Genomic DNA, 24,176 nt, shown 5'->3' with positions numbered 1-24,176 from the left:
ATAAAAATATTTATAAAAAAATAATTTATTATAATAAAATTAAAATATTAAAAAGAGCTTGTCTAGATCAAGACGTGTGATATATACTGTCCTAAGAACAAGTTTTACCTCCTATATGCAGGTTTGCGGTGTCTTGTCCTCAAGGTACAACAATACGACTCAGTCCGATCATTCTCCAACGAGCAAGATTGTTGGAAGGCTTGATCCGACCGACTCTTTTAGATGCTCAGAAAAGAAGCAAAGATAGAAAGTACGTAGTTAAAGAGTAAAAAAACTTTCTATCTGTGGAAGAAACGCTCGAGAGACAGAGTACCCGTGAGAGACAAAAGGATTAAATTAAGTTTGGATTATTTTGGAGAAGCCTATTTATAGACTCCATCTGAAAGACCGAAAAAACGTGATGATTCTAAATATACATCATGTTTTCGAAACACCATATTTTTTCGAAAACTAACATTTTCTTCTAAAGAGTCACCCAAATGCTCACTCGCTAGATAATCCAACTAATTGAAGTCTCGACGAGACAAACTCCGGGTAACCTAACCTCTTCCATCTAAGAATGGTGGGCACAAGTTGAACCTCCATTATAATATATATATATATATATATATATATATATATATATATATATATATATATATAAGATAATAAATAAAAAATCTCAACATTTATTTTACCTAGTTTTGGATTCGACCGTGATCAAAATAAATAACAAAAAAAAAAGTCCCAATATTTGGTTTAATTAACCTCTTGTTATTTTTAATTTCTTTCTACATAGGAGAGGGCATTAACAAAAAAAAATCGAGAAATTATACCCTACTCCACGTATCGCGCGGGATCTATCTTGGTTCCGGTGGATCTCGAGAAATTACACGCTACACTATGTGCACCATGAGGCGCCAATTATAGCGGCTCCTTTCTGCAGGAGTGCAGTCGGCTCTCGTACCTAGATTTGCTCCTAGCGGGCACTCTCGATTAGGGCTGGAAGTGGGCTCGGGCCGGCCCGAAGCCCATCGGGTCGGGCCGTCCGCGGGCCGGGCTCGGGCTGAATGAGTAAGCATTTCGGGCCGGGCTCGGGCTGAATGAGTAAGCCCATATCTATTTCGGGCCGGGCTCGGGTATTTCATTGGCCCGGCCCGGGCCCGTCCAAGCCCGAGCGCGCTGCCAGCCCGACTCGCAGGCCCGAATGAAGTGACTTGCCCAGTTGCCCCGAGTGACCGAGTCCCGTTGCCCCTATCGGCTATCAGCCTATCACGAGTATCACCCGATTCACCCCATTTGCAGAGGCGGAGGCGCGGAGCCGCGGAGGGCGGAGCGGACGAGCGGTGGAGGTGACGAGGCGTGGTCCGCGTGGAGCTCGGGCCTGGTTCCTACCCTGCCCGGTTTCAACCCCAGCAAAAACCCTAACCTCCGATGATGCGGTCACACCCCTCCATCGAAAATAGACCCCAAGTTGCCGACTATAAAACTCGGTAGCCCTCCCCTCTAAGCATCGAGCTACTACGGGCGTTCTCGGCCGCTGCGCTCCCCTTCCTTTGCTTCCCTCGTCCGATCTCCATTTGCCCTCGCGAGCTCCACTCGGTGGCGCTCATGGCGGTTGAACAGGAGGTGAAGCTCTTCAATCGCTAGTCCTTCGAGGAAGTCCAGGTCGCTATCTTCGCCGCCTCTCCCTATTTTCCACTTCGTCGTTTCATCAATTAGATTCTAGGGTTTCTAGCGTTCATTTAGGGCATGATGACTAAACGATCAATTTCCTTGTCGCAATTTGTTTTCAGTTTTTGTGTTTCGATTTATTTTCTCTTCCTCATCCCGCAAGCACTTGAGAAACGGGCCGGGCTGGCCCAAACGGGCTGGCCCAAACGGGCTCGGGCCGGGCTCGGGCCGGGCTCGGGCCTGGTTCCTTTAAGATTTTTCGGGCCCGGGCCCGGCCCGAAGCCCGGAAAAAAATTTCGGGCCGGGCTTGGGTAGGGGTTTGGCCCGGCCCAGCCCGGCCCACTTCCAGCCCTACTCTCGATGTGGTCCAGGGTGTAATTTCTCAACAAAACCCCTTCCGTTTTTAAAATTCTCACCATTACTCTGCCAAAGAGGGGGGAGACCAGGAGGGCTTCTCCTCTACCGCAACCTCCCTCCTCTCTCCTCTCGAATCCCTAAAATTTCCATCAATGGGTAGAAGGCCAGGCGATCCGGGCGGCGGCAGGAACCGCGCCTCCATTTGGATCGTCCTCGCGGTGCTTTTCATCTCCTGCTCTCTGGCCTACATGGTCGTCTCCGTGGCCGTCCGTCGCCCGGGCAGCATCTTCTCGGTCTCCGCCGTTGGCCCGGGCCGGGCGTCGGGCGGCGAGGTGAGGGAGATGGTTGGAGGAGGAGGAGGGGAGGAGGAATGCTGCAGGGGAGTCGAGCATCTGGAGCTCTGGGGGGCCGCCGTGAAGTGGGGCACCGATCACAAGTTCAACACACCGAGGGAGTGCTGTCTGGCTTGCAAGGCGATGTGCGGTGGTTTGGATGGACCGTGCCTCTGCGATTCGTGGGTGTTTTGCGGGGATAAGGAGCGATGTGGGAATAAATTTGGGGAGGTCAGTATTTTCTGCTCCATCTTCTTTTTTGAGCTGACTTTTTTGTTTATTGATGTGTTGGATTAAAGTTGCCTTTTTTTCTTAATCGTTGACGTCAAAATTTCGGGAAAGGAGGAAGTTTTATTCTTTTTGTTGGTTTTTGATTGAAGTAGTTAGGCGGCTGATATTGGATGTGACTCGTTCTGTTTTCGTTGATATTTATGTATTTGCTTGTTCTTAGCATTTGAGATTGTTAGGAATGATAATAATTTTTCTGCTTTAATGTGCTTGATTTTTGATTCATTAAAATGGCTAGATAGTTGTTCCCTGGATGCATTTCCTTCGAGAATGCTTTTCTTTGTAAAGAAAGATGCTTTGATTCAGTATGTTTAAATTGTTCTGTGGTGAGAGAAGATAAGTTGCCGTGATGCCGATCTCTTAGGAGAAACATGAGTTGAGGAGCTTGTGCCCCTTCTTAACCTTCAGTGGCGCTCTTCATATCTCCATGAAGGCGATAGGAGTGATTGGGGATGGAAGGCCAAGTGAAGCGTCGACATAATCTTTTGGCATATTTCATATTGCATTACATTCTTGGCCTCCTGTGATGTGGTCCAAGGGAAGGTTTTGGCTTGCGACAAGCTCACTGAAAGAGGTTATGATTTGGATCGATGTTTTTCCTTCTTTTGGGAGAAATCATCCTGCTAATTTCTTAGCTAATAATTTCGCATCTTTTCTTGGTATTTTGGTGAGTTCATTTTTCTCTCCACTTCCTTTTGACCTTTTCCCTTGTAATGGAATAAATTCTTGATTTCCAACAAAAATCATATTCATAGTTTTGCTTCGAGTATATAAGATGCTGCTGTAACCAAACAAAGTTCTAATAAATTTTCTGCTTCTCTACCAACAAGAGTTATATTGGATAAAGAATGACATCAAGCTACACTTCCAGGCTGGCAAAACATTATCCAAATTGTTAAGAAAAAAAGGCTTAACAGTGAAAACATTTCATCATCATAGATCTTTTGCGTAGCCTGTACTGTAAAGAATATATGACTAATTTGAATGATGCCCCATAGCCTTCTAAGCTTTTTGGAAGCTTATGCAAGTTCATATCTTTGTTGGAGACAGTTCATGCTTGACTTGACTTTTTTCCCCAAAAAACTTGTGAATTTTTATTTGATGGTTGTTCATAAAGACAGTGAATTTGATTTTTTTTTTTTTCCAAGATTCCACACATCAACGCAAATGGAGATTTATCAAGTCTCGGACACGATAATTAAACTTCTACCTGATAGAGAATTGATGGTTTATCTTGCTTTTGTCCTCAGTGCTGGTTGAAAAAACAGAAGGATGTCTTGTTTCCTGCTCTGCAAGAGTCCGGGGAAAAGGTTATTTGGACTTCTGGTCTCATTTTTGGAAAAGGAGAGGTAAGTTTTGAAAGTTCAGAGTATTTGTGATATAGACATTCTGTGTTAACCTTCCTTTGCTACATTATACAATCTTCATGCATTTTATGATCCTACTATTGTTATCGTAATACTTTCATTCAGATCTCGTACATTTGACACTGCAATTGTATTGTGCTTGCCAATTTGAGGAAAGGTACCATGAACTTGCTTTCTTTATAGTTCATTGAGTTCTCATAGAGCCTAGACTTGGTTGTTGTATAAATTTAGGTTCACAAACTCAGTGCAACCCAAGTTTCATGCGACTAAATTAAGGGGCAGAAGCAGTGATATGTGGCCCCACTGTCCAATTTTTGGATACACTTAAGTCCATAACGTTAGATCATCTCAAGCAGAATAGGATTACTGTGAAAGAGTACAAATACGTGCCAAAAAAATTACTCGTAAATGAGCCCATGCAAAGGTATAGGGCTATCATTGGTGGCAGAGAAGCTTCATCTGATCCTCATAGAAGTAATTAAAGGCTGAAAATGGCTTCATGAGGAAGAAAATTAGGGAAAGCACTATCAATATGTGACTTTGTGAACTACCAACAACCAAGTACTAGGGAATTCATGCAAGGCATGATTCTCGTAACAGAAATCCCATATCTAATATATCAAGGTTTGATAATGGTTTAATGGTCTCAAGCCAACAATTATGGCTCTGGTACCATTAAAAATGTAGACCAAATGTTCAAGCATGCCCAGAGTGTATAATACCATATTAAGCTGCATGTATATAATCTGTGGACAAGTCCATAATAAGTATAAAAGAACGCATCAGTGAACAACATAAGAAACTAGGCAATGTGTAAATGTTGATTGTATGTTCTCTCTCACTACCGCTTACTGTTGAAGACCCAGTGATGCCTGGAAAATTTTACATTTAATCCGATTAAGCTTCCAACATATTAAGTGATTTATAACTGATATGACCAAATGTTAGCAAAGTGATTAGAGATGCAAATGCTCCACGGTGAGCCGAGTATTAATCTGCTTAGGCTCAACTCATTATATGAAAGAGGTATTCAATCTTGATCTGATATAGAGCCGAGCATGACTGAGCTTGATATCAATCCGTGCTGAGCTTTCTTATATTTTTTCTTTTTTTTCTTCCTTATTGAAAGTGTTCAGGGTTTGCTTGTGTACGAGTGCCTCCCCTCAATGGGCTCCTCTCTTGTGTACTCCTCTTTCTCCGTGTGCATGTTTTCTATATGAAATATGAATTGGCCACCTCCCCCAGGAGTTATTAATGATGTTAAAATTGAGCTTTTTTCCTGGTTGAATGAGCTCAATCAAACCTGCTATTAGGCTGACACTGAGCTGTTTATGAACAACTCAATTCATTTTGCAGCCCTAAGAATGATAATTAATTTACTGAAATTGAAAGATAAATCAACTAAATTGGCATTGAATGAAATGAAGCAGTCAATAGCAGCTTTAACAATTGATCAGTTGGGGATGTTTCTGCCTATATCCTCCCTCAGCTACAGATGAAGAAAGAAGGATTTTGATGTAGCATTATGTCTCACTTTTTGTTGTTCGAAAATTCCTAAAGCGTCCTGTCTTTTGAATTTTATACATGAAATGTGAAGTTCGCTTCAGTGCTTTGCTTTATTAGGTGAGACAACTCTAGATAGTGATTACAAGTGGTGATCATGCTGTCCATTTGGATAAAAAGAACTTGCAACGGTACACCATGTCTTCCATGTAACTTTGCACTTTACTTTTTTTTCCAAGAAAAAACACTGGCATAGAGAAGATTTGAGTACTTTTTTACTTGGCATCCACATTCTCTTTTCTTATAGTGTACCATGTAAAATTTTCCATAGGGACAGCAAATTCAATTACAGAGTGTGGTATGGATGACAAAAAATTGCAACATTCCGGATTTTCTGCTTTATTTCTACTTATTTTTTAATATATTTAAGATAGAAGTCAGGGCGATGCAGTAAATGCTGCCACACTCTTCACTTAGTACCAAATGTTGTTAGATTATTAGTTATAGTCAAACTATTTTGTCCATAGATCCTCAAAGGCTCCAACAGAAAACAACACTTTTATATTTAAGAAAAAATAAAAGTGGTTGTTAGGAAGTTGGGACTCTAGCATGTTGCCTATATGTTATATAGAGGATTACAGTGTTAGCTCATGTCTCACTAAGGGTTGTCCTTTCCTTCTATAGTAGAAAAAGCTTCTAATCATTACATTATTGAAACTGTATTGTTTAATTTTTTTTCCTCAAGCAAACTGTATTGTTTAAATTAGTTGATATGTTTTAACAATTTGTTATCCTAGCATTTATCTCATTCTTTTCCTTTCTTTATTCTTTCTGAATAACAACACCTAATTCTGCAAAATAATTCTTTCGTCAATTAGCAATTTGGTATTATGAATAATATTCTAGTGAACATAAAGAATTTACAAGCTATCTGTTTGTTAAATTGATTACTTACTATATAATTTCAGAAGTAGCAAATCCTCATAATTTGCTTTTCTTTTTTCTCATATAGGGCATTGTCGGCTTCGAAACAGATTATGGAACTCTTCATATCAAAGTAAGTGCTAGTTATCCTAACTATTCATATATGACAAAACCTCTTTGTAGATATTTCTTAATGGAATGACTTGGCTTCTCAATTGTCACACATAGAAAAATATCTTCATGACCATCCCATAGGATGTTAATGTCTTTGCCAGCTTAACTATTCTGATCAATAATTGTTTATCTTTCACTGTGTTACCTTTATTAAATTGTTTAATCGAAGTTTCTCTATTAGGGTTATCTTAGTTAATCTTGTTAATTTCATTTGTTTGCTTTACCTCTATTTTAGCTCTAGACATCTCTGTTTCAATGATACGATACATTAGGTGTTATTCTTTTGATTATTTGAAGTGATAATTTTGCATGGTTATCTACAATTGCTTTTGGAAAAAAAATCATTATAAGCATTGGCAATTACTTATTATGTATTTCCATTGATAAGATGTTTCTATAGAAGATGGCGAGGTTAAGAATAGAAGTTTCACAGGAGCATATAGGTTGGTTTAAGTAGCAAAAATAGCTAGATATTTAAGACATGGAAGATGTGATTAGACACAAAACTGTCACTACTCTCATTTATGAAGGTAAAAGAGATCTTCATAGTAATACCAGTTATCGAGTAACTCAATCTTCAAGCCATTTCATTTTAGTGAGAAACAGCCTTTGGTGTAGAAGCTATCACCTGCAGCCTTTGGTGACAAAAGAAAGGACATTGCATTTTAGTGACAAACAAGCCTTTAGTGTAGCAGTTACCACCTGCAGTCTTTTTCGACAAAAGGATCTTCCTTCCTTTCTTTCTTTTCAAACACATTAACTTCTTCTCAAAAATGGTAAAACATGCCGCCAATGGAAGGACCCAAGTTGACTTTCAAGTCTCCACCTTGTAGCATACTAGATCTTGTACGCACCAAAAGACGTGTTTTTAAAATGAATATCCGCGACACATCTGTCAACCTCTCTTGTTACTGTCATAAATCTTAAGTGCTTCTATCTATAGTCTGAGGTACCGTATTTACCACGAAAGGACCATCTCTTCTAAAGCATACTTGTTTGTTCATGGTTACATTTAATATGGGTAGGTGAAACCCATTTCTCTGGTTTTGGTGTTCTGTCAGTTTGATGGCTTCCATTTTGTTCAAAGCTAACAAAGTCATTCTATGTGGTTTCAATGTCACCACTTCTGGTAAAAGCGTTTGGGAAAAATGTTGGCAACTTTTTTCATTCCCTCAGATTCTACGAATCTGAATCTTGTGATCTCATGTAAGCACAAAATGTGGATATATATAGCGAACCATGTTCATCTACTGGCCAAGTTGCTGTATTACCACTTCCACCTTACGTTTTAACATTTCAAGTGCATGTGCTGCGGGTACTTAGAACAATGTTCCTTTCATTTTAAATATCTTCTTTTATTTTTTGTTTTTCCCTGCCAGCAACATTAGTTTCTGAGTATAAGCAGTGCAACTGCTTTAGCTATCCATGTACATTCTCTGATAGTTTAAATTGATGCAGCTATTCCCCGACTGTGCTCCACATTCTGTGGCTTATATTGTTGAGCTGTTGCAATTGCGTCTCTATGATGGTTGCCAAATTCATCGAGCTGAAGGACGAGGCCATTCTTGGGATTCTAAAGGGAACCACATAGCAGATGTAAGAATACTCATATATCACTTTAGCATTTGAGTTTTGCTCCCACCTGTTAGTAGTTCATTACATAAAGTATCAGATCGTCGTTGAAGTGGAACAGATTTTTGACCATATAACTGAGTCATGTTATGTGACATGGTATTCTTAACATGCAATTTACTTCTTGGTTCACCTGATATAATGTAAATCCTGACGTTAAAAGAGACTATGAAAAGTGATACTTAGGTTGCTATTGCATGACATGGACTACTTCAGCTTTTTCCTCTATGCAGCATAGTTAGAAAGGAGGGCATGTCTTGGCAGATAGAAATAAGATAACCAATTCGGTCTTACAAGCAAAATTAAGAAACTGCTCTGGAAATGCTCTTCACCTTTGCAGAAGATTTCTTCAGCTCGATTTATAAACTAATTTTAACTTAGCAATTTTATTTGTCATGCCAATAGCAATCGGTTTATTAAATTTAAAAAATAAATGTCAACCTTGATTTTTTGATACAATCAAGCAATTTTCTAATTTTCAAAGTTAATTGGTCCCTATCTAATTTATTAGGATAAATTTACAAGCAACTCTAAAAAGACTAGAGTTTCTTAACTGAAGCATGGGACAAAATCTAGGTCCGACGAGCTATATACGAAGGTCCTGTTTGGTATTTCTGTAGGTAGTAGAGCTTTTGTCTGAAAAACTGAAGTAGAGCTTTCACTATTTGAGCTCTTAATATATATTATAATAGTATTATATTATATACTATAATATGATTATAGTGGTATTAATATTATATATTATATATTATACATATTCTATTATACAATATTACACTATATTAGTAGAGTGTGTGTGTGTTTATATTATATACTATTATCATACTAGTATCATATAATAATATTATATTACTATAAATGATTATAAAAATATATTTACCATGACAATATTATAATATTCTTATAATATAATATAGTATATTTATATTTTACTAATATTATGTTATATTATATTGTTATCATACTGTACGTTATTATAATGTATTGTTAATTTAAAAATTATTTTATATTTAATCTAAATGATATAATAAATAATACAATATTTCTTTATGGGTGACTACCACGTAACAAAGAATATCATGAGCTTAAAATTCAAAATTCTTAATTGTACAGTTGGCAATAAAGGACAAACTTAAATGATTGTGGCAATAAAAGTATTTTTAAATTAACTTTAAAAGAATTCCTTTATAGGGACTTGAACCCGAGCCTCTTGGGTGGGTAAGCTTTTGAAAACAGCTTCATGACTCTTCTCTAGTAGACCTTTTCGCTCAAAAGCTCCAAATTGGAGCTTTTCCCTAGTCGATTTTTTTCAATTTTTTAGAGGAAGTAGAAAGCTTTTCAAATTTTTACTAAACACCACAAAATCACCTAAAAGAGCTTCTGGATCTCTAAAAGGTGCTTTCTGGCTCTTCAAAAGCAATGCCAAATTGGGTGTAGATGCTAGATAGTAGGTTATCAATTTCACTTTCTAGGACCTTTTTTGGTTGCAAAATAAGATGGAATAAACACCCTCTTGAAAAAAGCCACTTTTTTCCATGAATAGAATAGGCATTTTGAAAAGTTGATAGCATTCATTTTTCTTTTTATCCTAAAGCAAACTATTCCACCCTATAGGGTGAAATGGTTCACTCCAGGTTAAAGTGAGTCAGGGATAGTTTAGCTCATTAATTCTGATCCAACTTATTCGGCTACCAAACAGGGCCTATAAGGTCAGCAATTTGCTCATTTCCTTACTGCCTCTCTGAAATTTATAGTTCACTAAATTTCTTTTCTTGTCTGTTCTTATGTTCTGCCTCCAATTTTGTTGCTGCTGTTGTAAAAATTAAAATAGTTTTAAAGTTGTTAGTGATTTTATCTTGGTTTTCACTCCAAATTTTGTTTGTGGAGTAGAAATTTTCATCATGCAGTACAGATTGTGCACATATAAAACTTCACCTTGGAGTGCTTTTCTGCTGAAATGAGCAAAATAAAAACCTTATGAGGTAATCTTCATCATGCCAAAGCATGATCTGATACCGAGGTTCAATCTCAAGATTGCTGCTAATATGACGTGTTGGTTAGATCCATATATGTTCTACAAGGTCATGCCAATCATCATTTGCTTGAGATATTTTAAGCAATTCTTATCAATATCCAGTTAAGGAATCTGGTGACTTCCCTTATCAATCCCATGTGGCAGGAAAAAATCATTCTGCTTGTAGCCAGCCAGTTTTATGACAAACACTCAGCACCTATAGCAACAGGAGAAGTTCTTGATAAGCATATCGTAAGGAGTACATGAAACATTCTTTCTGCAATTTAGTCCTGGATGGGAGTTTGTAATTTAAAAATCCATATCAGTGCAGATTCTTGCAATAATCAATTTTATACTGGTAATGGGAAGCACTGCCAGACTAGATGGTTCTGCTGCCAAAGCTATCATAACCAGCATCTCTAGAACTTGCATGGAATGACCCACTAGCCTGAGCCATGGTTACCTGGAGGATTTTTAGCCCCTTTCTCAAGCTCTTAATAATTGGCTTATAAAGTTCAAGGCCTACATTTTGTCAAGATTTAAATCAACAGCAACATCATCACTGCTTGTGAGGATGAAAACCCAGCAAGGTGATCCACTGCTGGGGTAACTTTTCCTGAGGATGCTAATAAAAATTCACTAATTGATTCACTCTGAAGATGAATGTATCTTAAATAACTGCCATGGGTCTATTTCTTCAATGATAGTTGAATGAACTTATCTCAAACATACATTACCTATCTCTTCATACTTCATAGTCTCCGCAAAGCCCTAATCCCCTGCATTAGCTGGCTTCTACATTTATCTAATTTGGATTTTGTCCCATTTTCCAATCTTGTGTCTGGCTTGCAGTCGTGGTTTGAAGGTATCCAGTTGCCTGTTTTGAGTGCCTTCTCTTGCTCACTTTTATCTATTCACTTCCTTTTTACTCCCTCTTCTGCTCAGCTAGCCACGACAGCATTTACGAATATAAAATATCTACAAACTTGATATTGTGATATCAGCGGAATGCTTGAAAGTCATATTATTTAAATTCCAGAGATTCTGTTTCTGATATTGTCATTCTAGATACTCAAATGGCTTGCTCCCAATGAAACGACATGCTATGCTTGGTGGTTCTCATGTATATCTTGTTTTGTTATTGTGATTTGCTTGTTCAGATTTACATTGTCAGTTTCAGCATCGTATCTCCATTCACATACTGTTTTGCCTCTTAAGTCAGTCCCATGCACAACAGCACTTACGACTTGTTTATTCATACGGTAAACTCCTAAATGCAGTTTTCTTCTCTAATTTCATTATTTTATGTTTTATCACACATGCTAGCCTGCTAAAGGTGTTCATTCTGAAGTTTGTTTTCCCTCCACACTAATGTTTTTCTCTCATGAACTATATAGGCTTCTTTTGGCCCTCCTTATGGAATGATTCAAGGAACACTTGAAGCGGGGGGGCTTCCATTCGAAAAGATACCAGCAGAGGCATGCCCCACAATTAGAAGGGGGTCGGTCGCATGGGTTGGTTCGGGCCCAGAGTTCTTCATCAGCCTAGCAAATCATGATGAGTGGCAAGGAGCATACACGGTTTTCGGTTCTGTTCTGCCCGAAGACATGGAGATAGCAGAGAAAATAGCAAACCTCCCAACGAAGCCAGATGTCTGGAATAACATTAATGTGTCAGTGTTGGAAAAACCTGTCCCTTTCGGGCTCAAAAGAATCACAAACAGCCATGGTCATCTCAACCTCAATGCAAATTCAAACTCTACTTCAAAGGAGTCCTAGTTACCTGTTGTCTGGCGTTGATTCACTTGCTAGCTCTGAAGAGTTGTATTCCTGGCCCTGCTGATCTCATTTGGCTCTTGATGTATGCTTGTTTTTTTGTTGTATACTGCGGACTGAAATGGGATGTACTCCTTTGTTAAGCATATAAAGCACCAATAGAAGTTTATTAATAAAAAAGGGGATAAAAAAGAACGAGAATCAAAAAAAGGCCGGAGCAGCTCCTTTTCTGCAAATTGTTTTTGGTGTCTGTTCTCTGTCTGTTGGTGTCGTTAAATAAATTTTATATAATTTAATGAGCTTTGGTTAGCTCCTATCTAGATGGATGTTCTCGAACTCTTCATAGAAGATTGGGGTCGAACAGCCGTGCATCTCTTATGGAGGGGGTTCCTGTCTTTTAGCTTTTTTGCGTCTTTCTGGTTTCGTACGCCCGTCAATTCACAGCATATCATACTCCTTGATCCGTGTTTTAGAATGGGTAAAATGGGGAGCCCGTAAGCAGTTGCCCGGAGTGCGGCCAGGACGTGCATCCCATGTGGAGGTCCGCCTAACGCACATAGAACTCGCATCCTGAACTCGCATCCTGATCCATCTGGGGTTCGCATCCTGGTCAACCAAGTCGCGTGTTCCATGTGGGCAGGCCGTGGCAACCGATGATGCAATGTATGATTGTAGTGCACAATCTGTTCTCTCTCTCTTTACCCCTCACACTGCTTCTCTCCATTAGTATAGGTGTGCACTTGCACACCCATGTACTTGTGTAAGGCTGATTTAATCTTCTTGTCTTATAGATGCATGATATGTGACCTAAGATTTTTGTTTTAGGGTAACTAGTATTTTTTCAATAACAGAACCATTTCCCAATTACCTAAATAAGTATTCAGGTTGGAAATTTGTTGCAATATATCCGGCTAGCATGGCGAAATACTTAACGATTTTTTTCATTTTTTGCAACCAGTTCATGTTGTTCTGGAAAACATCATGCATCCCCAGCGGCCTCCATGCGTGGTATCCACTATCTGAAACCAATTACAACCTGTAGATACAGAAGCCTACATGCATGACTTGCTTCTTTGCCAAAAAAACATCATTCTTGTTTGCCTCTGTTTTTAACAACAAATAACAAATCGCATCTCCATTCATCTTACATTCAAGAAAAAATTATTAATACTAGAATTCTTATCACATGACATAATCAATTTAGTGTTTTCATGATTTTACAATGTTTAACATGCATATAATTGGACACAAAATTTCAAACCAAATGAACTCTTTTAAAGCCCAAAAGACTGACTCTACGTAAAACCTGCATACAAATGCTAAGCACCCGTTGGTTGGATAATGCAGCATTTGCATTTATCTGTGCATCAATGCTAATAACTAAAATCATTCACCTTTCCCTTTTCTTTATCAATATAATCACCGCCGTTCGACAAATACATTTAACTAGAAGGAATAACCTGTAAAATGACAACTTTTTTATCCTGCCCATTGCGGCATTACCCGCTCACAAGTTCGTGAGTTATAGCTAATAAGTCACGTGCAACGCGCGTGATGAATTCCAGTCCGTCCATGGCGTCAACGGTCAACCAGCGCTCTACCCGTTGCACGTCTCCACTATAACAAGCAGCAAACCCTACCTCCTGTCTCCCTCCCTCCCTCCCATCCCCTTCTCTTGGACCAGAATAAAGTTATCCCAAGCAAGAATAGTAGAAGAATAAAGTTAATTCAACGCGGAATGGCAGAAGAAGAATAAAAGAACAAGAAGTATAGAACAGGGAACGAGAAGATGCTCCCGTTCCAGGAGCAAATAATCTCGAACCTCCTGGAGGACCCCAATGGCGGCCTCGTAGTCCTCTCCTCCGGCCTCTCCCTCCCCTCCCTAGTCGCCTCCGTTCTCCTCCTCCACCACCCCTCTCAAGGCTCCCTCCTCATCCTCTCCGCCTCCGACTCCCAGAAATCCGCCATCGTCCGATCCCTCCGCCGCCTCCATCACGCCGATTCCACCCCCAACCCTAACCCTAATTCCGACCCTCCCCTCCCCTCCGACATCCCCGGCGACCTCCCCTCCCACCACCGCACCGCCATCTACTCCTCCGGCGCCGCCCTCTTCGTCACCCCGCGCATCCTCATCGCCGACCTTCTCAACTCCCGCGTGCCCCCCTCCGCCGTCGCCGGCCTTCTCGTCCTCAACGCCCACCGCCTCTCCGACACCTCCACCGAGGCCTTCATCGCCCGCGTATTCCGCTCCCTCTCCCGCTCCGCCCCCGTCCGCGCCTTCTCCGACCGTCCCCACGCCATGGTCGCCGGCTTCGCCAAGGCCGAGCGCATCCTCAAGTGCCTCTTCATCCGCCGACTCCACCTCTGGCCCCGCTTCCACGTCCAGGTCTCCGCTGACCTCGAGCACAACCCACCGAAGGTCATTGATGTCAGGGTTCCGATGACCCCTGCCATGAAGGGGATCCAGACCGCCGTGCTCGAGGCGATGGACGCTTGCCTCAAGGAGCTGAGGAGGACCAACAAGGTCGACGTCGAGGACCTCACGGTCGAGAAAGGATTGTTCAAGTCATTCGATGAGATTGTGAGGAGGCAGCTCGACCCCATCTGGCACACCATTGGCAAGAAGACCAAGCAGCTGGTCAGCGATCTGAAGACCCTGAGGAAATTGTTAGATTATCTCGTCAGGTAACACTATTTATTTCCCCCCCTTTTTATGGACAGATTATCGCTTTTGAGAAATCTTGTTGGTTGGAAATAAAAAAAAGTTTCTTTCCCCCCCTCTCGAGTGAACTTCGGATTGTACATGTTGCCAATGTTGATTTCTGAGTTCTGGTCTCTGGCAATTGTAACTAGGTATGATGCTGTGACTTATTTGAAGTATTTGGATACACTGAGAGTGTCGGAAGGAGTTAGGTCGGTTTGGATTTTTGCTGACTCAAGCCATAAGATATTTGAGCTTGCAAAGAAGCGTGTTTACCAGGTGGTCCGAGCAGATGGTCTGAAAATTAGTGCAGATGGTAAGAGTGCCCCAGGCAAGAAGAGGAAAGCGAATGATGATCACAAGAGGGAGAAACAACGCGGTAGGTGCTTGCTGACACACTTGTTTCTTCTTTGCCGATATCGTTCAAAAATACAATGTCATGTGTCAGCGAAAGAATGAATTTGGGAATTCATTCTTTCCAAGAAAACTGGTTCAATGAAACTCCAGTTGATCAAAATACATGAGACATCATGCTGTTTTAATGGACTTGTATTTTCTCAGAAAGTGGAGCTGCTCTTTCTAACGAGACCGATGGCGGGAGGGTGGAGTCAAATGTGGGTGTGGTGTTAGATGAAGTTTTAGAAGAAGCACCAAAATGGAAGGTGTTACGTGTGAGTGAGTGAGTTCCATTGCTTTTCTTTAAAAATATCTGGGCTTCAATCTGTTTTTTGACTTATTAAGGAAGTAGTTGGGGGGATTTCTTACATATTGTATTAGTAGGAAGTTGTATCTTTAAGAAAATAATGGGCTTTGTTCAAATAGATCGCTTAAATCTCTAATGCATTTTCCCTATTTTATGTATATAGCTCTTGTAATTTGTTAAGCAAGTGCTATTTTCTTTAAAACTGTGGAAGTCAGCTCATTCTTGGATCATGTCAGCATATTTAGTTCCTTAAGTGTGACCTTGTCATATTAAACTTATGTATATTTGAAACTTCTAACAACAGTCAACTGTGGGAGTGCTGTGATCGATTAAGATATAAAATATATGGGCTTAGGTTTAGATTTACATCTAAAACATTGCATTGTGAATGAAAATTATGAAGTTATTGACAAATACATGGTTTATTTTTTCTCAGCAAGCATTTAAGTATTGTTTCATGTAATATTGGAATCATCTTCCGTACTATGTTTATCTCTTATTTCTTAGTTCCTTCTTTAAATTTCCCATTAGCTTTATGGTTTTGCAGATCATTGTACTATAGATGAATATTGTGAAATTAAATACTAATCAAGGTCCATAAGAGCTCTAAGATCCATGAAAATTGTGTTGGTATTGCCTCGTATGGAATGAAGAAAAGGCCCAGTCCTTGTGAATATGTATAAGCTTGTTGAGCTCAAAATTTTACGCTGAACTTTATAATCTTGCAAATGAAGCAATGACGATTTTCTAGTGGAAGGGTCCTCTTGTTAGAATAACATTTTAAAAACAGTTACATTAACAGATTTACAATGAGCATGTTGATGATGAAATTTTAAAAAATGTTAATATTCAAAGAAATGTTGTCTTCATCTAAGTTAAAATAATACCTTATCTCCAAAACTCTAATGCTAGCCCAAGAAGAATAAAATAATGAACTCTAATTATCTGTTCTTTTTTTCCCAAGAGCATCAAATGAAGAAACTGATCTGAAGTTCTGGCACTTGCCAACTAAACTGAAGTCTTTGAGAATAAAAATGATTTGAATATCTATAAAAATAATTATGTGTTCGTTGATGCTTTCTTCTATTTAGAGGTCACATGTTTCGGTCTTGTTTCAGAATGTGCCAAAAGCAACTAAGATCATGAAATAATTACTGCAGGAATTGCTGGAAGAGATAGAAGAAGAACGCAGAAAGGAAACTCAGTCAAGAGAAGGACAACTTATAGTTGAAGATGGAAGGGATAATAACAACTTTGTCTTGGTAGCTTGTAAAGATGAACGGTCATGCTTGCAGTTGGAAGATTGCATCTTTAAAGGCCCAAATCAGGTGCCTCTCCACAGTTTTGAACTTGTTATAGTAGTTTGTTTTGGTTGTCAACATATTCAACCCATAGCAGTGCCCAGTGTGTAGTTTTGGCTATCCTTTTCCCATACTCAAGTTAGTTTCCCTCAACATTCTATATTCTTCCCCCTTTCTCTCTTCAGGTGATCTCTTGAATAATTTGCAAAGGTTTTAAGTTTACCTATCAGGTTCCATGGCTTTATATGGACTTATTATTGGTACTAAGCCTTCTTCCAGTTAGTATGTGTTACATTTATTCTTATTACATTGTGAACTTTCATTTGGATAACAATCTGCAAAATAAAGACTACATTGCTTTTTTAATATCTTACAGTTAATCGGCATATGCTCTATGTTTTTGTCTTTTTTAGTTGGATTTCATTGCACATCTAAATTAAATTGTTGGTTTTGTTATTTAAGAGGAGGTTTATAGATACAAGGACTATCTTGCTTCCATCTTCGATCAGGGTACAAGTCTTTTTTCATTTGACAGGTCCTGCGAGAAGAGTGGGAGAAGTACTTGCTGGGCAAGGCTCAGTTGCAGGGCTTACGGAAACGCAACAGAAAAAGATCTCAGGAGCCTAAAGGCTTTGGTTTACTTGACGGTGTGGTTGCTAGTGGATCTAGTGAGAGTACAGAACCTAGCAGCATATCCAAGCTTGAGAATGATGCTCTGTTAGCAGCAGCATCAGAGATTAGCAATTTAGTTAAAGAAGTAATTGATGTTGGAAATGATTCTCGACCTCAGACTAGAAGAAAGGGGTCTGGAAAAGGAAGAGGGAAAGGGAAGCCAAACAAAGTTGTGGCAAAGGTGCAAGTTTCTGGAAAGAAAAGTGAAAAGCCAGTGGAAAACAAAATAGTTGACAATGCCAGTTTAGAAAAGGGGGAACAACAAGGTGAAACTGATAGTGTAATGAAAACACAAGGTGAAACTGGTGCAGAATCATTACAGGGTTTTCAGGAGGTAGCTCTAAAAAGTTCATCTGATGGTAAAGGTGTTCCTCGGAGGCAGAGACAAGAGTCCGCTACTGCAGAGTTTACTGATGCTAAGCCGCTTCCACCGGTGCAATTTTATGCACTAGACAGTGACCAGCATATTCTTGAAGTCTGGAAGCCTTCTGTAATTATTGTGTATCATCCAGATATGACCTTTGTTAGAGAAATTGAAATTTATAAAGCTGACAATCAATCAAAAAATTTGAAAGTTTATTTTCTGTTTTATGAAGATTCCACTGAGGTGCAAAAGTTTGATGCAAGCATACGCAGGGAAAATGCTGCATTTGAAAGTCTGATTAGGCAGAAGTCCCTGATGATGATCCCTGTGGATCAGGTATGATTTCCAACCACTACTCTCTCCATCTTATTAGTATTATTAAGTTGTAAACACTTTGCTTTTTACTTTTTTGAATACCTGTTCATATTATTCATAGTTTCAGACTGGTATTAGCTTAGATATTCATGTGAACACAATGCCTATATGAGTTCGTGTAGTTTATATTCCTTTTATATGAGTCCGCTATGCAGTTATATACCTTTTATATATAGAGTAAATGGACCTAAATATACACATCGTACTGGTAAAATTCTTTTCACTCATTCTTTCCCCTTTATCATTTCTGTTTTGATTTTAAACTACTTTAGACCTTTGTACAGCATGCACCATCCTGCATCTCTGAATTTTAAAGCATTGGACTGATGCTATTTGTGATTTAGATGTACTGAATTTATGTTTGTCTTGATTCTGGTTTGGTCATCAGATATCGATTTTGATGCATATTTTCATTATTTGCACAATTTCCTTTAGTCTATTAAATTTGTGGAGCCTCAGATAGTCTATACTCTCTTTTAACTTCCTTTGCTCCTAAAATTCACAATTTTCTTTAACCTTTGCTTCTTTTCCCTGAACTATTCCCTTTTTTAATATTTTATGAGCAGATATTGTTTGATGAACTACAGAATTAATTTTAGATTGAATCTAAGAGAAGAAAAGAGTTAAAAAAACCTTAAATTCTTCCTGGTCAGTTCAGTGTGCTAAGTGCTTTGAGTTTAGGTATCAGTATCTCTGGACAGGAGACTGTTCTACCTTCTCTCTTGCAATCATGATTCTTCATCTAATTGTTATTTAGTTATCTTCTTCATGTTTGCAATTGTGGATTTGATGTTTCCTATTCGCTCTTTCAGTCTGCTGCAAGTTCCTGATTGCCTAATGGTGAAATCATGTTTGCATGGACTTTTTTTAAATTCTTTTAATATTCACTGCTCCCATTTATATTGGATTTCACTTTGCCCAGGATGGACGATGCATTGGACCTAATGCTTCTAATGAGCCACAGTCAGCTATATCTCAGAACTCAGTTACTAGAAAGGCAGGTGGTATAAAGCCAAAGGAGAAAGAAATGCAGGTATCTGCTGTGAGGAACCAAGATAGTTATATCTCAAGTACTTCCATTCAAGGATGTGTCTGATGTAAGTGTTTTTGCAGGTTATAGTGGATATGAGGGAGTTCATGAGCAGCCTTCCCAATGTTCTCCACCAGAAGGGCATGCAAATTATACCTGTTACTTTGGAAGTTGGGGATTATGTACTTTCACCTTTGATCTGTGTTGAAAGAAAAAGTATTTCAGATTTATTCCAAAGCTTTGCGTCGGGCCGTCTCTATCATCAGGTGGAAACAATGGTCCGTTACTATAGGATACCTGTGCTTCTAATCGAATTTTCACAGGACAAGAGCTTCTCTTTGCAGGTATTGTGTCATTGGAGTTAAACTATGCCATTTTTCTGAGACTGTTGGATCTTGTGTATGATTTGGGAGCTTCAATTTTAAGAAGTGGTCTGACCACAAATTTGCAGTCATATATTTATCTATTTGATTTGAAAGAGTCAGATATTGTCCTTACAAATTGCCCGACCCTTGTCCTTACAAATTGCCCGACCCTTGTCCTTACAAATTGCCCAACCCTTGTCCTTATTCCTATTATTATTATTTTAATTTTTTTTGGTCATAGCTAATTTCACTAGTATTGAGACTTTGGTGAAATAAAACTTTAGCTTTTGATTGTTGCCAAGACATCTTATATATAATTTATGTACTTACAATGACCAAAGTATTATTATCTAAGCTACATAGATAAATATATTCTTTTGGGTGAGTGGATTAACTTGTTCATGGCATATTGCAGTCTGCAAGTGAAATTGGTGATGATGTTTCACCAACCAGCATAATTTCAAAGCTTTCGCTGCTTGTTCTACACTTTCCTCGCCTGCGCCTTGTCTGGTCGCGGAGCGTGCATGCAACAGCAGAAATATTTGCATCACTCAAAGCAAACCAGGATGAACCAGATGAAAGCAAGGCAATTAGAGTAGGTGTGCCATCAGAAGATGGCATTGTGGAAGATGATGTAAGGTACGATACATTACGCAAGGTAGACCTTCGTTGAATCATCTACATTGTACCTTATATTGGATATGATCAGTGATCTGAATTGATTATTGACCATGTTTTCAGAACTTTAAACAGGAATAGGTCATGCTTGCATTATTGTTTTTCCATCTATAATAGGAGATTTTTGCATTGTGTTACATAGTACTAACTATTCTTGTCAATAGAGGAACTATATGAATATTATATTTTGTGTATTTGTACATTGAAATTTGTGTACTGTTACTTGTCATAGTTGTTCTGTTAAATTGCAAATATTTAAATGCTACTAATCATTGGATCAATGCCATCTTTCTGTCTGAAGATGTTCAGCAGAATGCTATGGAAAACTCCTATTACACTTTGATCTTTTCCGCAATGAAGGAGAGGAAAGCTGGTACCTTTCTTTTATGTGCGAATACATGTATTACACTTGTTTAAGAGTTAATTATGATTTCCAACTTTAAGGAGGTCTTAATCGTCTTTCAATTAGGTCAAAAATCTGTTGCCTATAGCCTTTCTAGGTGTCAAAAAATTAACAATTGTTCTCTTTGGGTTATGTCCATTGGCGAGTCTGTTAATCAACACTGTTGCTGCTTGAAATTCACTCCTGTTGCATTTTTCTTCTTAGAGATCACACTTGTCACTCTTTTTTGACATACCAATAGTCTTAACAAAATGAATTGGTGGGCAGAGCATAGGCACACGGACATCACCGCACACATACGAAACTGGGTTAATCATGTGCTGTAGAAACACCCTTCTTTCCTCTCCTATCTCAAGATTCTCGGTGACTTGGAGATGAGATGATTTAGGTTGGTTGAGACCTGACATGGTCTTGACCCTATCACTACTATATGTCTGAGTGTATCAACCAGGTGCAGGTTTCATAGATAGATTCATTCTCTCAGTCGGTTTTATGCTGACTAAATTGAATATGACCCAATGCGAACAGTCCAGAAAGTCAGGTGAGGTCTGTAAAATTCAAATTCAGTCAGAATCCAATACCTGTGTAGTCAGTATACTGCTCTGATTCAGGTTATAACGTTTTAGATCCATTTGAATCGGGTCTTGGTCATGTTGGCCCCATCTCAGCCTATTTGCCCCTCTAGTCATACCATGCTTGCGATGCATATTTCATGCTCTTCATCATCTTTAATACCTGTGCCCTCTTCTTCGAGTTGAAGCATTCACTTTATGGGGGCACTTCTACATTGACATTCTTAAGTGTTGGTATTGGAGGAAAAAAGACAGAGTAGGAAAAGGAAAGAGTTGGCACTGGTTAAATAACTAGAATGCCAGTCTTGACGTTTAATAACACAGGAATAAAGCCATGGGATATGTGTGGTCGTTTCACTGCCAGGGGCCACGCTGCTATACAATATATACTTGTATATCCAGCCTAATCCAGCACAACCCATTTGCACCTTAATTTTCCTTGACATGCTTGTGACATGTCTTGTCGTTGCAATCTTTTATTGCCACTCATCTTCTGAATTCCACCTGCCTGCCCTCTGTTTTTGGGTGCACTTTCAGTAGTCCAACTGAAAAATTCGACTGGAATACTGTGTATAAAGCCAATTTTACCTTAAATGAAACAATAAGGGACATAAGATTTTGATGCCATATGATGTCCATGGTCCTTCGTTTAGCTGCCATTGATTTTCTGTGCAAATATTTTGATCATAATTGATAGAATATGTGAATACGCAATGGGTTGTTTCTTTATTCAGGGGAAGCTAAAATTATGATTTTATACTTGTCCCAGAGCTGAAAATTACAACACATCTGCAGTTGAGTTTTTGAGGCGTCTACCAGGGGTGACAGATTCAAATTATAGAGCACTGATGGATGGATGCAGAAACTTGGCTGAACTTGCCCTTCTTCCTGTTGAGAGGCTAGCAGAACTGATGGGAAGTCAGAAAGCAGCTCGGATGCTGAAGGAGTTTCTTGATGCTAAGTGTCCCACCATGTTGTAATTCTTAAGCAACACCAATTGATTTTGAGAAGTCTCAACGTGTATGCATATGTTTCTACTAGCCTGTCTGAAATTGTGGACCTATTTGACGTAGACATCTACAGTTCCACACAACGAAGGGCATCATGGATTTTACTGTGAAAGATAAATTTCAGTTCAAGGCAATTTTCTCATGCCACTCCAAGGTTGATCCAGGTCATATATTCATATTATTTTATTGTGCTTTCAGTTAGGATTGTTTCTACCCAAGGGATTCGCTTCTTGCTGATCATTTGATCAACCAGAGTATCCATCAATATATATACAATTTGTTTGTAATTCTGATTTTATTGATGTAATCCTTATATCTGCATCTTTGCAAGCACTAACTGCAACATTTCTTGTTGTAGTAATTTATATTGTTTTCTGAACTGGTTGTAGTAATTTATATTGTTTTCTGAACTTGTAAGGATCTCTTTGATCAAGAAAAAGATCTGTAAGGATTTCTGCATATGTTTGCATCATTTTTTCTCTTGTAATTGTGTGTGTATATACATCTGCGCAGGCACTAACTGCAACATTTCTTTTTGTTGTAATGTATATTGTTGTCTGATCTTGTAAGGATTCTCTTTAATCAAGAAAAAAAGCTCTGTAAAGATTTCTGCGCATGTTTGCATCATTTATTCACTGGTAATTTTTGTGCGCGCGCGTGTGCGTGTGGCTATTTTCTCCACATCACTTTCGGCTCTATGCTGCAAAACGCTCTATCGTTTGAAAGGCTGGATCTCTGTGGACAATTTGGATGGAGCGATTTGCGAAACAACCATGCCTTCAGCAACTCAGAACAGGCAGCAGACTGCTGCCGTCAACCTCTTCTTCAGCCGGACCAGAGAATTGGCAAATAAACAAACAAGGAGAGGATACCTTATCGGAACTTTTCCGTAATCGTATGGCCTTTTCTTCTTATAATTTTTATAATCGTATGCCTTTTTTAATTATTTATCCTTAATAGTTCTATGTTTTTTTATAAATATGCTTGTATTTTTTGATGTCCGGTTGTTCCAAGCTTGGATGCGCATTTGCCTGTGGCTTCTGTTCTTTCAAATTTTTGAATTTTTTCAGATTTTAATTTTTTAAAATTATTATTTATTGCATATATAGATATTTTTTTGCTGTACCTACGTTCGCCTTTGCAACTCCTCGTGCAGCAGCAGCGGCAACGCGCCCATTAGGCCTTGCACGCTTACCTGCGAAATCTGGAATGGAATTCACTTGTTTGCTTCTTTTTTTTTCTTTTTTTTTTTTTGGCCTTGTCCGTGGCCAGGCCTGTAGACAAATTAGGCTCTATTTAGGGGAGCTTTTGGAGGACCAAAAAGCACTTTTTGGTCCTCCAAAAGTACTTTTGGATGAAAAAGGGTGTTTGGTAAAAATTTTGAAAAGCTATTATAGCTTTCCGATAAAGCTGAAAACAGCTATATGCAAAAAGTTCCATTTTGAAACTTTCCGAAAACGCATCCCACGCCTCTTCCTCTCCCTCACTGTTCCCTCTCTCTCTCCCTCTCTATCTCTTTCTTCTCAACGCCGCTGCTCCTGTTTTTTTTTTTTTGGGGAAGCAGCCCGTAGCTGCCCACGCCACCCGTGGCCGCCTTTCCGGCCGCTGCTGTGGCCTGTCGCTCCGGCAAGCCGGCACCGATGTTCGGCTTGCCGCTGCAACCCATCACAGCTGCCGGGCGGTAGGAGGTAAAACAAACAAAAAAAAAAGGAAGGGGCAGCCATGGCCGCCGCCTCCCCATCCCGCGGCCGCTGCGGCCCGCCGTCCCGGCCCCCTTCCGGTGCCGCTGGCCTCGTGGGATGAAAAGAAATGAGAAAAAAAAAAGGAAGGAAGGAGAAGAAGAGACGAAAAAAGAAAAGTAAAAAAAAAAAAAAAGAAAAGGAATGAAAAAGAACAAAGGGAAAAAAAAGGAAAAAAATAAATAAATAAATAAATAAATGCATAAATAAATATGTATATAAATGAACGAATAAATAAATAAAT

General features: G+C 39.1%; 2 protein-coding genes across 3 annotated transcripts; both read left to right on the top strand.

Moving 5' to 3' along the window:
• Positions 1-2,051: 2,051 nt before the first annotated feature.
• On the top strand, positions 2,052-12,255 carry LOC103710775 (peptidyl-prolyl cis-trans isomerase). The gene is made up of 5 exons (XM_008796658.6): positions 2,052-2,573; positions 3,881-3,979; positions 6,513-6,557; positions 8,057-8,194; positions 11,642-12,255. Exons 1-5 carry the CDS (start codon positions 2,163-2,165, stop codon positions 12,020-12,022), a joined length of 1,074 nt encoding a protein of 357 aa, XP_008794880.2. The 5' UTR covers positions 2,052-2,162; the 3' UTR covers positions 12,023-12,255.
• A 1,380-nt stretch (positions 12,256-13,635) lies between these two features.
• UVH1 (Restriction endonuclease, type II-like superfamily protein) lies at positions 13,636-22,652 on the top strand. Of its 2 annotated transcripts, none has more exons than XM_008796659.5 (9): positions 13,636-14,704; positions 14,873-15,099; positions 15,282-15,391; positions 16,584-16,751; positions 17,260-18,096; positions 19,058-19,168; positions 19,249-19,509; positions 19,946-20,169; positions 21,953-22,652. In XM_008796659.5, the coding sequence occupies exons 1-9, from the start codon at positions 13,809-13,811 to the stop codon at positions 22,161-22,163; spliced, it is 3,045 nt and encodes a 1,014-aa protein (XP_008794881.3). In that variant the 5' UTR covers positions 13,636-13,808; the 3' UTR covers positions 22,164-22,652. The 2 variants fall into 2 exon arrangements, with proteins under 2 accessions (XP_008794881.3, XP_026661913.3); XM_026806112.4 differs by having other exon boundaries at positions 13,680-14,704; positions 19,946-20,188.
• The last annotated feature ends 1,524 nt before the right edge of the window (positions 22,653-24,176 follow it).

This window comes from Phoenix dactylifera, chromosome 3 (genome assembly GCF_051530095.1).
Source record: "Phoenix dactylifera cultivar Ajwa chromosome 3, Ajwa_hap1_PhDact_Kaust_v1.1, whole genome shotgun sequence".
NCBI classification, from domain to species: Eukaryota; Viridiplantae; Streptophyta; class Magnoliopsida; order Arecales; family Arecaceae; genus Phoenix; species Phoenix dactylifera.
This window is presented reverse-complemented; position numbering and strand designations above follow the sequence as displayed.

Excerpts from the sequence above, each read along its gene's own strand:
- LOC103710775 (XM_008796658.6), top strand. The coding sequence starts at position 2,163 with ATGGGTAGAAGGCCAGGCGATCCGGGCGGCGGCAGGAACCGCGCCTCC. Across the intron at positions 3,980-6,512 it reads TCATTTTTGGAAAAGGAGAG|GGCATTGTCGGCTTCGAAAC; the intron begins GTAAGTTTTGAA and ends TTTCTCATATAG. Across the intron at positions 8,195-11,641 it reads AAGGGAACCACATAGCAGAT|GCTTCTTTTGGCCCTCCTTA; the intron begins GTAAGAATACTC and ends TGAACTATATAG.
- UVH1 (XM_008796659.5), top strand. The coding sequence starts at position 13,809 with ATGCTCCCGTTCCAGGAGCAAATAATCTCGAACCTCCTGGAGGACCCC. Across the intron at positions 14,705-14,872 it reads TTGTTAGATTATCTCGTCAG|GTATGATGCTGTGACTTATT; the intron begins GTAACACTATTT and ends AATTGTAACTAG. Across the intron at positions 18,097-19,057 it reads TGATGATCCCTGTGGATCAG|GATGGACGATGCATTGGACC; the intron begins GTATGATTTCCA and ends CACTTTGCCCAG.